Source organism: Pseudophryne corroboree, chromosome 1, assembly GCF_028390025.1.
Source record: "Pseudophryne corroboree isolate aPseCor3 chromosome 1, aPseCor3.hap2, whole genome shotgun sequence".
Lineage (NCBI taxonomy): Eukaryota > Metazoa > Chordata > Amphibia > Anura > Myobatrachidae > Pseudophryne > Pseudophryne corroboree.
Genome location: NC_086444.1, coordinates 1093661156 through 1093676601, shown reverse-complemented (window position 1 = coordinate 1093676601; position 15446 = coordinate 1093661156). Strand labels below are relative to the sequence as shown.

The 15446-nt window shown below is 45.2% G+C and overlaps 1 protein-coding gene across 1 annotated transcript in view; it reads left to right on the top strand.

Annotated features, from left to right (window-relative positions):
• The window catches only part of ADGRA3 (adhesion G protein-coupled receptor A3), an 89229-nt gene extending 74668 nt beyond the window's left edge, over positions 1-14561 (top strand). Inside the window, exons 13-19 of the mRNA XM_063921678.1 lie at positions 3021-3231; positions 4700-4908; positions 9061-9185; positions 10148-10271; positions 11573-11718; positions 12801-12896; positions 12981-14561. Of these exons, the coding sequence (XP_063777748.1) occupies positions 3021-3231; positions 4700-4908; positions 9061-9185; positions 10148-10271; positions 11573-11718; positions 12801-12896; positions 12981-14217 (2148 nt within the window). The 3' untranslated portion in view covers positions 14218-14561. The remainder of the gene's footprint in view (positions 1-3020; positions 3232-4699; positions 4909-9060; positions 9186-10147; positions 10272-11572; positions 11719-12800; positions 12897-12980) is intronic.
• The last annotated feature ends 885 nt before the right edge of the window (positions 14562-15446 follow it).

Sequence of the window (15446 nt, the reverse complement as noted above, 5' to 3'; positions counted from 1 at the left end):
AGATCCCTGGGAGTGACAATAGTTCCATATTTAGACGATCTGCTCATCAAAGCTCCGTCTCAACAGATACTTCTCCAACATGCGCTGCTAACATACGATGTACTGGTTCACCACGGTTGGATTGTCAACTTCAAGAAATCACATCTAATTCCGTCTCAACGCCTTCAGTTCCTAGGTATGATTCTCGATACGGTCAATCAAAGAATTTACCTACCACAGCAGAAGGTACAAATTCTACGCCATCTAGTACAATTAGTGCTCAAGCCACGCACAGTGTCGGTACACTTGTGCATTCGCCTCTTAGGCACAATGGTGGCAGCTTTCGAGGCGCTTCAGTTCGGAAGATTTCACTCTCGTCCATTTCAACTGAATGTGCTCGCCCAGTGGTCGGGCTCGCATCTGCAGATTCACCACAGGGTGAGGTTGTCGCCAAGGGCAAGAGTATCTCTGCTCTGGTGGCTCAAGGAACACAATTTAATCGCAGGAAGACGGTTCGGAGGCTGGAATTGGATAATTCTAACTACGGACGCCAGTCTCAGAGGTTGGGGAGCGGTAATTCAAAATTGTCAGCTCCAGGGTCTCTGGGCGGATCACGAAAAAATGGCTGTCTATAAATGTCCTGGAACTCCGCGCAATTTACAATGCGCTACGACAAGCAGTGCACAGGCTTCGCTCTCAGCCTGTCCAAGTGCAGTCAGACAATGCGACGGCGGTCGCATACATCAACAAACGAGGAACGAGAAGCCGCATGGCAATGCGGGAAGTAGCTCGAATCCTCAATTGGGCGGAATGCCACCAGGTGATATTGTCGGCCGTGTTCATTCCGGGAGTGGACAACTGGGAAGCGGATTATCTCAGTCGTCGGGATTTTCATCCAGGCGAATGGGCATTAAATCCAGAAGTGTTTCACATGTTGGTTCAGCGATGGGGTTATCCTCAGGTGGACCTGATGGCGTCTCGACACAATCACCAAATGCTCCAGTATGTGTCCAGAACAAGAGATTCAAAGGCAGTGGCGGTGGACGCTCTCACTGTCGCGTGGCCGTACAGTCTTGTGTATCTGTTTCCACCGTTTCCGTTGCTCCCTCTGGTGCTAAAACGGATCAAAAGAGAATCGGTCACAGTCATACTAGTGGCGCCTCATTGGCCTCGGAGAGCTTGGTTCTCGGATCTCCGAGGACTACTCGCAGATGATCCTTGGCCGCTCCAACTACGTCCAGACCTGTTACAGCAGGGTCCGTTCCTTTACCCCGATTTAGCGCGGCTGCGTTTGACGGGGTGGCTGTTGAGACCGCCATCTTAAGAAGAGAGGGCATTCCAGATTCAGTTATACCAACCATGGTACGAGCTAGGAAGCCGGTTACGGCAGCTCATTATTACAGAATATGGCGTGCCTATATAGGTTGGTGTGAAGCTCGGAAGTTTCCGACTTCATCTTTCAAGTTATGCCGCCTTTTGTTGTTTCTACAAACAGGGTTAGATGGAGGACTGCGTTTATCTACACTAAAAGTGCAGGTATCTGCTTTGTCAATTTACTTTCAAAGACGATTGGCTCTATTGCCGTCTATACGCACTTTTCTCCAAGGTGTCCTCAGAGTACAGCCTCCATTCATTCCACCTACAGCGCCATGGGACTTGAATCTGGTTTTAGAGTTCTTACAGTCAGCATGTTTTGAACCCTTACAACAAGTGGATATAAAGTTTCTCACTTGGAAAACAATTTTTCTTCTAGCCTTAGCTTCGGCAAGGCGTGTTTCGGATTTGGGGGCCTTGTCATGCAAGTCACCGTATTTGGTGTTTCATGATGACAGAGCGGAACTTCGGACGAATCCCGCTTTCTTACCAAAGGTAGTGTCATCTTTTCACATCAATCAACCAATAGTAGTTCCTGTGTTGACAGCACATTCTGGAACTCTGGATGTGGTACGCGCATTACGCGTTTATGTATCCCGAACGTCTTCAGTTCATAAGACGGATACGTTGTTTGTTCTCTATGATGCTGCCAAGATGGGTTGGCCAGCGTCTAAACAAACCTTATTCAGATGGATAAAACTGACCATACGTCAGGCTTACCTTCATGCTAGGTTACAACCGCCTACGTCAGTAACCGCTCATTCCACACGTTCTGTGGGAACTTCATGGGCAGCTGGTCGGGGAGCTTCTACGACGCAGCTTTGCCGTGCGGCTACATGGTCTTCAGTGCACACGTTTGTGCGCTTTTACAAGTTTGATACGTTTGCGGCATCAGCATCTAGCTTTGGCCGCCTAGTGTTACAAGTGCCAAACAGCTCTCCCGCCCACGGGGGAAGCTTTGGTACGTCCCAAGAGTACTCCAGTGACCCCTAGTGGATGATAAAGAAAATAGGATTTTGGTACTTACCAGGTAAATCCTTTTCTTTGAATCCATAGGGGGCACTGGACGCCCACCCAGAGCAGTTTTACCTAGTTGTGGTGAGTTCTGAGGATCTTATGGTAACACACTTTCACCGACTGGTTCAAATTACAAGTGCTGGTTAGGGTGTCAACTGTTTAGTTGTCAGTAACGTTATGTGTCAACTTCGTTATTGTCCGTTATGTTATATGTAATACTCCATTGTCAACCTCTCTATAGTTCCTGTTCGGCTCAGTAAAAAACACTGAGAGGTAGTTGGGGATATGGAGGGGTGGAGTGTTCTAAATTTAAATATTCAGTGCTGTTCCTACGGAAGCCCGTCCATATTCCAAGAGTACTCCAGTGCCCCCTATGGATTCAAAGAAAAGGATTTACCTGGTAAGTACCAAAATCCTATTTTTGGCAGCAGCAGATTATTTATGTTTACTGTGTTTTATTTATTGTTTATAATTATTATTATTATTATTATATTGGTTTTACGCTACACAAATAGCCTTGCATGTAACCTATCCCATGCTCGTTTTTACAATAGTGGTTTCTGCTGACCACTTAAACTGCTGGACTGTGGGAGAAGATTACGTCACACAGATAGAATAACCGTTTTTGTCCCTTTCTTGTGTATTGTCAGAACACTGTTGTGGAGGCTTCGATCCAGCTGCCGTCTGCTCTGTTTGTGCCCAAAGAGAAGCGTGAGAGGAGAGCAGTGGAGGAGTCTGTATACAAGCTTCAGCTAATCGCATTTAGGAATGGAAAGCTTTTCCCTGCCACAGGAAACTCCACAAACCTTTTAGATGGGAAAACACTCTCCGTAGTTACTCCTGTCATCCTTGCCAAACTAGGTTTGTATGGGGCTGCCTTATAACACACTGAGTTAATGGGAACAGACAAAAGTATCTGTGATCTACTTTTCACAGATAAATTGGGCAGCACGGACGGTGTAATGGTTAGCATTACTGCCTCACAGCACTGAGGTCATGGGTTCAATTCCCACCATGGCCCTAACTGTGTGGAGTTTGTATATTCTCCCTGTGCTTGCATGGGTTTCCTCTGAGTACTACGGTTTCCTCCCACAATCCAAAAATATACAGGTAGGACAATTGGCTCCCAACAAAATTAACCGTCGTGTGAACGTGTGTTCATGTACATGTGGTAGGGAATATAGATTGTAAATTCCACTGGGGCAGGGACTGATGTGAATGGCCAAATATTCTCTGTAAAGCACTGCGGAATATGTGTGCGTTATATAAATAACTGGTAATAAATTAATAAATAATGATAGTTGTATATACCACTCATAACTAGCATAAGTCCTACATTTACTGGTGAGCTTGCTAATCCTGTTTACTGAAAACGAGTCTATGGAACTAGCAGTGTGTTTGTTTAGACTGTTTGGTGGTGGTTTATTTTTTTGTTTTAATTTTATGTAATTTTGGTTTAGGTTGCTGAAAGGAAGATTAGGGTTAGGGGACCATTGAGGGAATGTAAGTATACTTACCTTTTCCTGTCGGAATTCTGAACATCGGGATGCCACGGTCGGTATTCTGACCGCCGGCACCCCGAATTACGTTATTTCATTCCCAACCCCAATCACTGTCCAACTGAATTCTCCGGTAAAAAATCAAAATCAGTGGCCAATTAAATTTTCATTTCTGCACCTCATTACCCTTCAGTCCACTATCTTTCAGGCTTCCCTTCCCCCTTTCTATCATTCTCCCTGAGTCGAGATTGAAATGCTGCTGTTCGGGATGCCTCTACTGATTCAGGGGCAGATTTACTTAGCAATGAAAAGAGTGGAGAAGTGAGCCAGTGGACAAGATGCCAATTCGAACCAATCACTATTGAAGTAACATTCATAGGGTGGAATTCAAATGTTTGAAATGTTTGAAAAGTCGGTTGGGTGTCTGTTTTTTCCTGTCTATTAGATAGGAAAAAACAGACTCCCAACTGCCTTTTCAAACATTTGAATCTCCCACATAATTTGCATATTATAAAATTATACAGAGCAGCTGATTGGTTGCCATGGGCAATTTCTCCACTGTCTCACTTCTCCACTCTTTTCACTGCTTAGTGCATCTGCCCCTCTGATATTTAACTGGAAGAGAATTCGGTTGGACAGTGATTGCTATGTAACGGTGTGAGCTACCATTGTGCAACCACCCCACTTATACTCAAGTGTATATAACTTTTTTTGGCACAAGTACGGATAGAGCGCGTCTCTCCAATTGGGGCACATAGTGTATGTACTTTGTTGCTATGCATTCCTAGGATACGAATAACCGTTTCTCAATGTGTCTGCTGTTATTTTAGATGGACCAAACAGAAACATTCCCAACGTTCCTATTAATGTCACACTTCGTCGCATTGCTCATGGGAAGGACCCTGTGGCAGCCCAGTGGGATTTTGATCTTCTTAACGGACAAGGGGGATGGAAATCTGAAGGCTGCACCATTATCTCGTCTGATGAAAATATAACTACTATTCAGTGCTACACTCTCAGCAACTATGCTTTATTAATGGTATGATGCTTATAGAGAAACAGGGAACAATCATGGAATTATACTAATAACACAATGCATAACAATATTTAATGTACTCCATTAAAGCGTGTTCTCTCTGGGCCCCTCTCCCACCTTAGTACCCATGGTGAAATTTGAGGGGGAGGGCTCTGCCAAATAATGCTTTACACATCAGCTAAAGCCAGGAACCATAGCTCACAGCTTAAGAGAAAGTTCAATGTTGTCCATATTGTTCCATACAGGGTTTGTGTTTGCTACATGGGAAGCAGGTCAGAGGTTACGAACAACTCTTTAATATCCCATTTGGAAACAGCATGTTTTAGCATTCTCAGACATCTATGCCAATTCGTTTATTTCAAAATGTATCTGATAACTAAAGTTTTCATTTTGGGCATAATGGAGCTTTGCTGCTCAGTAAAATACACAGGGAGTGGTTATTATGCTGATACACCTCCTTATTTGTTAGAATGTCTTCCATTGTTACTTGTTTCTCTTTCATCCATCTGGGGGACGCTGCGCAGTTACTTGTGGGTTAGAGGTGTGTGGTTGTGGAGTTTGGCACAGAACTATTAAGAACTGACCCCTCCCCCCTCTAACCCCTCCCATCTCCTTCCTGCCCAGCCAGCACCTCAGTTTTAGTTTTGTGCCTGTGGAGTACAGACACAGATTTTTCTCTCATGAAGATTTTAGTTAGGTATTTTATTATTTTATCACTTGGAGTGCCTAGTCCCTGTATACAGGTGACAGGTGCTACTAGAGTGGGGTTAGCTAGAGATTCCCACTCTGTTCTGCCGCTGAAAGCCACCACACTTCGGTCACTGGGGCTGGATTCCTGTTCCTAAGAAGTCGGCAGTGAGGAGGTACAGGATAGACACAATCTGTCTCTGACAGTATTGGTCTATCCTTCCCTATATAATATAGAATATATAATATAGAATATTTTTATTTATACTTGTGTGCCTCTTCCCCCCCCCCCTCCTCCCCCTCCGCTCTCTCTCCGGAGGTGAGCGTTGGAGTGCAGTACCATATTCCACAAAGAAGGGTGGTTCCTATCGAAACGAGGACCCAGTCCCATATCGGGTGTTCATCACACCTCTTTCAAATGGTTCCTTCGGACGTCGAGCTCTCCATCATGCAACAGCCATTTTGCTTACGAAATGAGGTAATTCTTCTAGGTCCCGCTCGGCAGAGAGGTCGGGATTTTACTCGTGGACAAACTGGAGGGTTCATTTCAACCCAAAAGTTCAAAATGGAATCCATCCTCTCGGTTATTGTCGCCAAGGAAACGGGGATATTTGGCCTAATTGGACGTAAGACGCCTATCTGCTTGTTTCTATTTGGACGGGTCATCAATCTCTTCTGAGATTCGCGGTCGGCCTTGACATTTTCAGTTTCAGGCAGGGAATCAACATTATTCTGTATTTGGGTAATCTGTTGATCAAGGCAGGGTGGATTCTTCATCAGAACTTGCGTCTCGCTATGGAGTCTCTGCGGTCATTCGGATGAATAATTTATTGTCTGAAGTCATCTTTGCTTCCTTCCCGGAAGATGATGTTTCTGGGACTTTTATTCGACACCAACAACCAGAAAAGTGGTTCTTCCTCAGGACAAGATTCAGGACATACAGTCCAGAATTCGAACACGGCTACATTTACCGGTGGTTTCGGTTCTCCGTTGCATGCAAGTGAGACAAGATGGTGGCAACCTTCAAGGCAGTTCCATATGCCACGTTTCAGACTCGACCCTTTTCAGACTCAGATTCTCAACTGGTGGACTCGGACAGGGCCTCATCTTGAATTACTGTTGGTCCGCGTGTCTGTACAGACTCGTCAGTCGCTTCGCTGGGGGTTTCACAGATACAATTTGACCAAAGTAGTTCCGTTCACAATTTGGTCTTGGGTGATGGTCACCACAAACACCGGCCTCAGAGGTTGGGGGGCGGTGTTTCAGACTCATCACTTTCAGGGACTCTGGACCAGTCAAGAGTTAAAGTTGCAGATCAGCATCTTGGAGTTACGGACAATCCGGTATGCACTACTTCGGATTCAAACCATGGTTCAAGGTCATCCAGTGCGGATTCAGTCTGACAGCGCCTCAGCAGTTGCTTACATAAACAAGGAAGTAGGTACTCGAAGCTGATCCGCAATGAAAGAAGTCGCTCAGACTCTCACATGGGCGGAACATTGGTTCCTGGCCATATTCGCGATTCATATTCCAGAAATCGAGAACTGGGAAGCGGATTTCTTAAGCCGTCACACGATGCATCCGGGAGAGTGGGAGTTTCACCAGGAGGTGTTTCTGACTCTAGTAGCCCGGTGGGGGTTGCCCGATGTAGATCTGATGGCGTCTCGTCTCAATAATAATCTTCCTCTCTACGGGTCGCGTACTCAGGACCCTCAAGCAATTCTAATCGATGCACTGACAGCACCGTGGCACTTTCAACTGGGATATGTGTTTCCACCATTTCCACTGATTCCACGTCTGCTTAAACGCATTCAGTAAGAAGGTCTCCCAATCATTTGGGTAGCCTCAGCTTGGCCACGCTGACAGTGGTACATTCTGCGTCACAATATGGTCGTCAAGGAACCATTCCGACTCCCTCTGTGTCCGGATCTTCTGGTTCAAGGACCAGGTCACCGCCCAGATTGGGTCGATTGGGTCGGCTGGCTTTGACGATTTGGTTCTTGAACCCAACCTTTTAAGGGAAAAGGGTTTTTTTCTCGTCTTGTTGTGTAGACGATGTCTCAGGCTAAAAAAAAAACAAAAAAAAAACAAAACCGGTGACTTCTAGAGTATACCACCGAGTATAGCGTATTTACATTGATTGGTGTCAAAAGCGTGGTTTAACACCGGATTTGTTTCGTATTCCTCGTCGGTTTATACTTCCTTCAGGAGGGTCTCAATAAGGGTCTGAGACTTCTTCACTGAAGGGTCAAGTTTCTGACTTATCGGTTCTTTCTTTCAAAAGAGACTGGCTATCTTTCCAGAAGTTCAGACGTTCCTTCAGGGAGTTCTTCGGATTCAGCCACCTTTTGTTCCTCTGGTTCCCCCTTGGGACTGTAACTTAGTCTTTACGGCTCTTCAGTATTCTCCATTTGAGCTATTTGGAATCTGTAAAATTGCGGTATCTAACGTTCAAAAGTTGTCTTCCTATTGACAATTGCCTCCGCAGGGCGAGTGTCTGCATGGACAGTTTTTTCTTGCAGACCACCCTTGTTGAGGTTTCATGATAGCCGGGTGATTCTGCGAACAAAAACCTTCCTTCCTTACGAAAGTTGTGTCAGCGTTTCATCTAAATTAGGACATTGTCCTTCCAGCGTTTACTCCTTCTCCTTCCGGGGAGGATTCCCATTTGGCTCTCTTAGATATGCTCAGGGCCTTACGGATTTATTTATCTTGTCCAAATCCTGCCGGTCGTACGGCTGCATTGTTAGTTTTTAATTGATGCGCCCAAACGAGATTGGCCGGCTTCCAAGAACACAGTGGCTCGTTGGGTGATTTCGCCATAAAAACAGTTTTCTGATATTTCAATTTCTGAATCGATTCCAGCTCATTCGAGTTGGAGCTTCTTGGGCTGCTCGCGGGAATGCATCTATTGAGCAGCTATGTAGGGCGGCGACTTGGTCGCCTGTGCATACGGTTCAAAAAGGGTTTACCGTTTTTTTCATATTTTCAATTTGGAAACTGCCTCTGTTGGGCGTCAAATTTTACAGACGGCTATGCCGTCTACTTCTCCCTCCTCTCATTAGCTTGCTTTGGGAAATCCCACAAGTAACTGCGCAGCGTCCCCCAGATGGATGAAAGAGAAATAGGGATTTTTGTTTACTTACCGTAAAATCTCTTTCTCTGATTCCATCTGGGGGACGCTGCGATCCCTCCCATATGGTTGTCTGGTTTAACCAGTAAATTTTTTTCGGTCTATCTCCTTTGGCTTGGCTAAACGTTAACTGAGGTGCTGGCTGGGCAGGAAGGAGATGGGAGGGGTTAGAGGGGGGAGGGGTCAGTTCTTAATAGTTCTGTGCCAAACTCCACAACCACACACCTCTAACCCACAAGTAACTGCGCAGCGTCCCCCAGATGGAATCAGAGAAAGAGATTTTACGGTAAGTAAACAAAAATCCCTATTTTAATAATGTTCTTGTTTCTTTAAAGGATCTGACTGGGACAGAAGTCTACACCCATCCTGTGACTCTGCTGCATCCCGTGGTGTATGTGGCTGCTGTGATGTTACTGCTGTGCTTACTGCTGTTCATTATCAGTTACTTGTACTATCACAGGTATGGGAGCGTTACAGTATGGGATATAACAGCGGTAGGATTGTGTGGACTGTGGGGGTCATTCCGCGTTGATCGCTAGGTGACGTTGTTCGCAGCGCAGCGATCAGGCTAAAAATCTGCATTTCTGTGCATGCGTATGCTTCGCAATGCGCACGCGCGACGTATGGGTACAAAGCCCGTTGTGGTTGTGCACAGGTTCTAGCGAAGTTTTCAGTCGCACTGACGGCCGCAAGAAGATTGACAGGAAGGGGGCGTTTCTGGGTGTCAACTGACCGTTTTCAGGAAGTGTTTGCAAAAACGCAGGGTTGTCTGATAAAACGCAGGCGTGGCTGGGCGTTCGCTGGGCGGGTGTATGACGTCAAATCCGGACACAAATAGGCTGAAGTGATCGCAAACGCTGAGTGGGTTTAGAGCTACTCAGAAACTGCACTAACAGTTTTTGCAGAGCTCGGCAGCACATGCGTTCGCACTTCTGCTAAGCTAAAATACACTCCCCAGTGGGCGGCGGCATAGCGTTTGCACGGCTGCTAAAACTAGCCAGCGAGCGATCATCTCAGAATGACCCCCTGTGTGCTCTGTTATCTTGGAGCACAATGCCTACAACATGCTCCATTACATTTAGAAGTCTCCCCCCTCATTCCACAGACTGGATTTCCATTTTCTCCTTGTTAAATTGTTTAATACTTCTCAAAGCGCCAGATGATGGTTCCTATGTATGAGATGTTCACAAAGTAGCAACAATTATTTATTTGGTCTTTTCTAGATTTCCAGAAAAGAGCCTGTTCCTCTCTGCTTTCTGATTGTTTCGTGGCCCTTTAATATTCGTTCATTAATATAAAATGTGTAATAACTAGAGTAGTAGAACTGGTGGGTATTTGGAGTTGGCATTTCGGCTGTCCAGTGACCGATGTTTTTGTAAATAGAAACTCCTGAAGTTACTGTTTCTTTTCTTTTCTTTTCAGCTTGATAAGGGTTAGCCTTAAAAGCTGGCACATGCTGGTTAACCTCAGCATTCACATCTTCCTGACCTGTGCGGTGTATGCTGGAGGCATAACTCAGACCAGAAATGCCAGTGTTTGCCAGGCGGTGAGTAAACAAAAATTATTAAGCGTGAGTGTGCACTCGGACAGCTTTTATTTGTTTGTTTTATGCTCCCGATACATGCGTTTATGTATATATGTGTATGTGTGTGCATGTGTATGTGTATGTGTGTGTATATATATATATATATATATATATATATAAAACACTCACTTCTCCAGCGATGCAGAAAAAGTAGACAAGCCAGCACTCACGTGTAGATGAAAGAAGAAAAGCAGGATTTATTCCTTAACCAAACGGCATGGTGAAGTACAGCAAACACAGCTGTATTTGCTGTACTTCACCATGCCGTTTGGTTAAGGAATATATCCTGATTTTCTTTCATCTACACGTGAGTGCTGGCTTGTCTACTTTTTCTGCATCGCTGGAGAACTGAGTGTTTTATATTTATTGCTGCCTTGCACCACCATTTTTTGCTTTATATACATAGGCTTTGAGTGCTGTCGTGATTTTTTATATATATATATATATATATATATGTGTGTATATATATATATATATATATATATATATATATGTGTGTATATATATATATGTGTGTATATATGTATATGTATAGGGAGTACATCCCCGAAATGTTTATGTGATGCAGTGAATACACCTGATTTCTTCAAAAAACAGTCTGTGTGCCGCCTCGTTTTTGTGAGATGTGTGTGTGTGTGTGTGTGTGTATATATATATATATGTATATATATATATATATATATATATATATATATATATATATATATATATAGAGAGAGAGAGATGCAGCGGCGGCACTCACTTGGCATATGAAGCACAGGTACTCTTGTATGTTTCGGTTTTATTAGATGATGGCTTTTTGTATTAAAACCGAAACGTAGAAGAGTACCTGTGTTTCATATTGCAAGTGAGTGCGCCACTGCATCTCTCTCTATTACCCTTTATCGGAGGGTACCTGGCAAAATGACTTGTTGGGATAGCAAGGAGTGCCAGGAGATACAAATGATACACACACACACTCTATCTGTTCTGACCATCCGCTGTCAGTCCCTTCCTTCACCCACACACACACACACACACACTTCTAAACTTCCCGGTGGCCGGTCCTTCTCTTCTATGTTTGTCCTGTCTCCTTCACAGCCTTTTGGCAGGTGCCCGTGCATATAGAGAAGAACGGGGTATATATGTCTGATTGATGAGACCATGCCGTACCTAATGTGGTTCTGGCTTATCAAGATTTGGTTCGCTTGTTACATTGAAATGGATCAGACCAATACAAATGCCACAATCTCATACTATTATTATTATTATTTTTTTTGCAGATTGGCATTCTCCTTCATTACTCTACATTGGCTACAGTGCTGTGGGTGGGCGTCACAGCTCGCAACATATACAAGCAAGTAACTAAAAAAGGAAAGCGGTGCCAGGATCCGGATGAGCTGCCTCCCCCGCCTAGACCAATGCTCAGGTTTGCATCATTATAAAATGAAATACATCAGCAGTAGCCCTAATGTTCCTAGCCCACCATAGCCTAATATATAGGTTCTCAAACTCTGTTCTCTGGACACCAAATAGCGCATGTTTTCCAGGTCTCACAGAATCACAAGTGAAATAATTAGCTCAACCATGATCTTTTAAAATGTGTCTGTAACATCCCTTTTAGACCACCAGCAATAACCCAGGTTATTGCACATGAACCCACAGCAATCCAGGTTGTGGCAGTCTGATAGGGGCCAGTTGAAATAACCCGGGTCAAGTGACCCGGTATTTCATTCCATGTAGTGAGCAGGGTTCAACCCAGCTTGCGGTGCAGTGTGAATGGGTAAGCTAAGTCGATGCGACACCCCCCCCCCCCCCCCTCCCACCACCAATTCACTGAATAATAGATCATCTCATCTCCAAGCACCGCCTAGGGACACGTTGGCAGTGACGTCCCCATCCTGGCAATAAGCCGGGTCAGGACACCAATCTGAAAGGGGTTGCTTCCGGGAAGGACCCGTGTACAAATCCTGGGTGCTACTGAGCATTGCGGTCTGAAAGGGGTTTGAGTAATGGATACACCTGTGCACTTACTAGGTGACCTGGAAAAACATGAACTGTGTGGGTCCTGAGGACCAAGTTTCAGAACCACTGGCCTAATGTCATGTGGACTAAGCAAACAACCATGAGATTTGTGAAGGTTCCACCCTACTAAATGTATCTATACATCTTTACATTATGCTCGTGAGGCCTGAAAAAAATTCCACAAGGGGGCAGCAGACGCCCTACAGATCACAGTACATTTTGCTAGAAAGTTTGACACTTGGCCTCCATCCAGTAAAAATACCTTTCACATTGTATCTGTATGAAAGTGATGAATGAAATGGTCATGTTTGCTTAAAGGAAGTTCCACTGACGCCAAATAAGTCAGCAATTCACCAGAAATAGGAAACCATTGAGGAAGCATTACTATAAATAGTGTTTTAAGCGAAACCATATTTGGTTACTGTTTACTGTATTAATTATTCTGTTCCCTTTTAGTTTAATTCACTTTTCCTCTTCTCTCTCAAGATTTTATCTTATTGGAGGTGGCATTCCTGTGATTGTATGTGGAATAACAGCAGCTGCAAACATTAGAAACTACGGAAGCCAGCCTAATGCTCGATAGTAAGTGTACAAAAACCAGCCCGATGCTGTTACTACCAGTGCTTGCTCTACAGAATTCTAATACTGTTACCTTATTACTTTCAGTTGTTGGATGGCTTGGGAACCAAGCCTGGGAGCATTCTATGGACCTGCAAGCTTCATCGTTTTTATAAATTGTATGTACTTTCTTAGTATATTCATTCAACTGAAACGTCACCCTGACCGAGTGTTTGAGCTGAAAGAGCAGACTGAGGAACAGCAACGGCTAGCAGCCAGTGAGAGCGGGGAGGGGAACCAGCAAGATTCACTTTCAGTGTCATTGGTATCAACTTCGGCTTTGGAGAATGAGCAGACGTTCCAAGCACAGCTCCTCGGAGCCAGCCTCACTTTGTTCCTATATCTTTCCCTTTGGATATTTGGTGCATTGGCAGTTTCTCTGTATTATCCGATGGACCTGGTCTTTAGCTGTTTTTTTGGAGTCACATGCCTAAGCCTCGGTGCCTTTTTAGTTGTACACCACTGTATGAACAGGGAGGACGTGAGACGGGCCTTGATAAGCACTTTCTGTCCAGGTCGAAGTACGTATTCGGTGCAAGTCAATGTTCCACCCTCCAACGTTGCTGGAACCAATGGTGATGCCGCAAAGTGTACCAACAGCAGTGCCGAATCCTCGTGCACCAATAAAAGTGCACCCAGTGTCAAAAATTCTTCCCAGGGCTGCAAGCTAACCAATCTCCAAGCAGCTGCAGCACAGTGTAACACAAACCCCTTGCCTATCAACACAGCACCCCAGCTAGACAACAGCTTGACAGAGCATTCAGTGGACAATGACATAAAAATGCACGTCGCCCCAGTGGAGGTTCAGTACCGTCCCAATGGTCATCCGTCCAGGCATCACAAAAATAGAAGTAAAGGCCACCGTTCAAGTAGGCTGACTGTTCTTCGCGAATATGCATACGACGTACCCACGAGTGTTGACGGGAGTGCTCAAAACGCATTGCCTAAAAGTCGGCAGAGTTATTCTGAAGGTCACTCTCGCAGTCGGAGAGCTTATTTGGCATACCGGGAACGCCATTTTAACCAGTGCCACCAAGACAGTAGCGATGCTGGAAGCACTCTACCTAGGTACAGCAGAAATATGGAAAAGACTGCAACAAGTAACCACAAGAAAGACATTTTGAGAGAACCCATTGCCGTGGAACTTGAAAGTCATCAAAAATCATATGGCCTTAATTTGGCTGTAGAGAATGAGCCAGCTAAAGATGAAGTGGACGAGGACCCACCTATAAATGCAGATAACAATGTTAGGACTGGCCTATGGAAACATGAAACTACTGTGTAGTACTTCCAGGCTGGACTCGCGTGAATGGGATGATTTACATCCCTTCAAAGACTGATTACAATTGTTTACAGACTTCTTTTTTTTACCTGTACTTATTTGGGAGAACACTAACTATGAAGGAAGAAATCTGATCTTACTTCTAGTGACTTTGTTTATTTGAAAAATACTTTTGTATTTACGTGTGGTTTTTTTTATTATTTTTTAAATATTTTTGTAAGAAAACCAAAACCAAAAAACTTTTGATGTATTTTTTGACATATACCGAATGCCTTGATCCCTAAAGGATTTGTATTTAAACATGTAATAAATGACGTCTTTCACGGTCATATTTGATACATTTGAAACGTGGCCATTCTCTAGTTTTATATATATTTTTGCGTGTCTAATGTATATTTTAAAGAGTGTCTGGGAGATGATGTATCAAGCACAGGAGAGAGATAAAGTACCAACCAATCAGCTCCTGTCATTTTTTTCAAACACAGCCTAAAAAATTACAGAAACTGATTGGTTGGTACTCTACCACACACCACTTTGGGGTATATTCAATAACTGTCGGAAGCTGCCGTCTTGTCGGAAAGACGGCAGCTTCCGACAGTTTTAGGTCGGAAGGGGTTCCGACCTATTCATTAGTGCCCCGTTTTTTCCGACAAGTCGGGAAACCCGACTTGTGGGAATGCACGCTGAAGCCACCGATCAGCGTGCATTGACGGAAGCTGGGCCAAACCCGACAGGTTTTAGCCCAGTTTCCGACAATCTCAATCCGACTTTAAAAAAAGTCGGATTGAGATGAGGAGAGAGGTGCTCCGGGCGGCTCGGGGAGCATTGATCTGCAGCCGGCGGGAGGAGCAGGCTGCAGGGGGGACATGTCTGCGGCAGCGGGGGGAGACGTTGCAGGGAGAGAGGTGCCTGGTGGTCCCCCGGCCAGGCACCTCTCTCCCTGCAGCGCCTTCCTTCCGCTGCCGCAGACATGTCTCCCGGCAGCCAGCGCCTCCCGCCGGCCGCCGATCAATGCTCCCCCCGCAGCACCTCTCCTCCTGCTGCCTGCAGCTCCACACGTCCCCCACAGCCAGCCGCCAGCCCCTCCCGCTCACAGCCGCTGATCTCTGCTCCCCTGGCCGCTGCTCTCAGCGCAGCCGCTGACAGCAGCAGCCTGACAGGACGGCCAAATCCGACAGTCTGATTTGGCCGTCCATTGAATAGGGGTTGTCGGATCCATTCCGACAACTGAA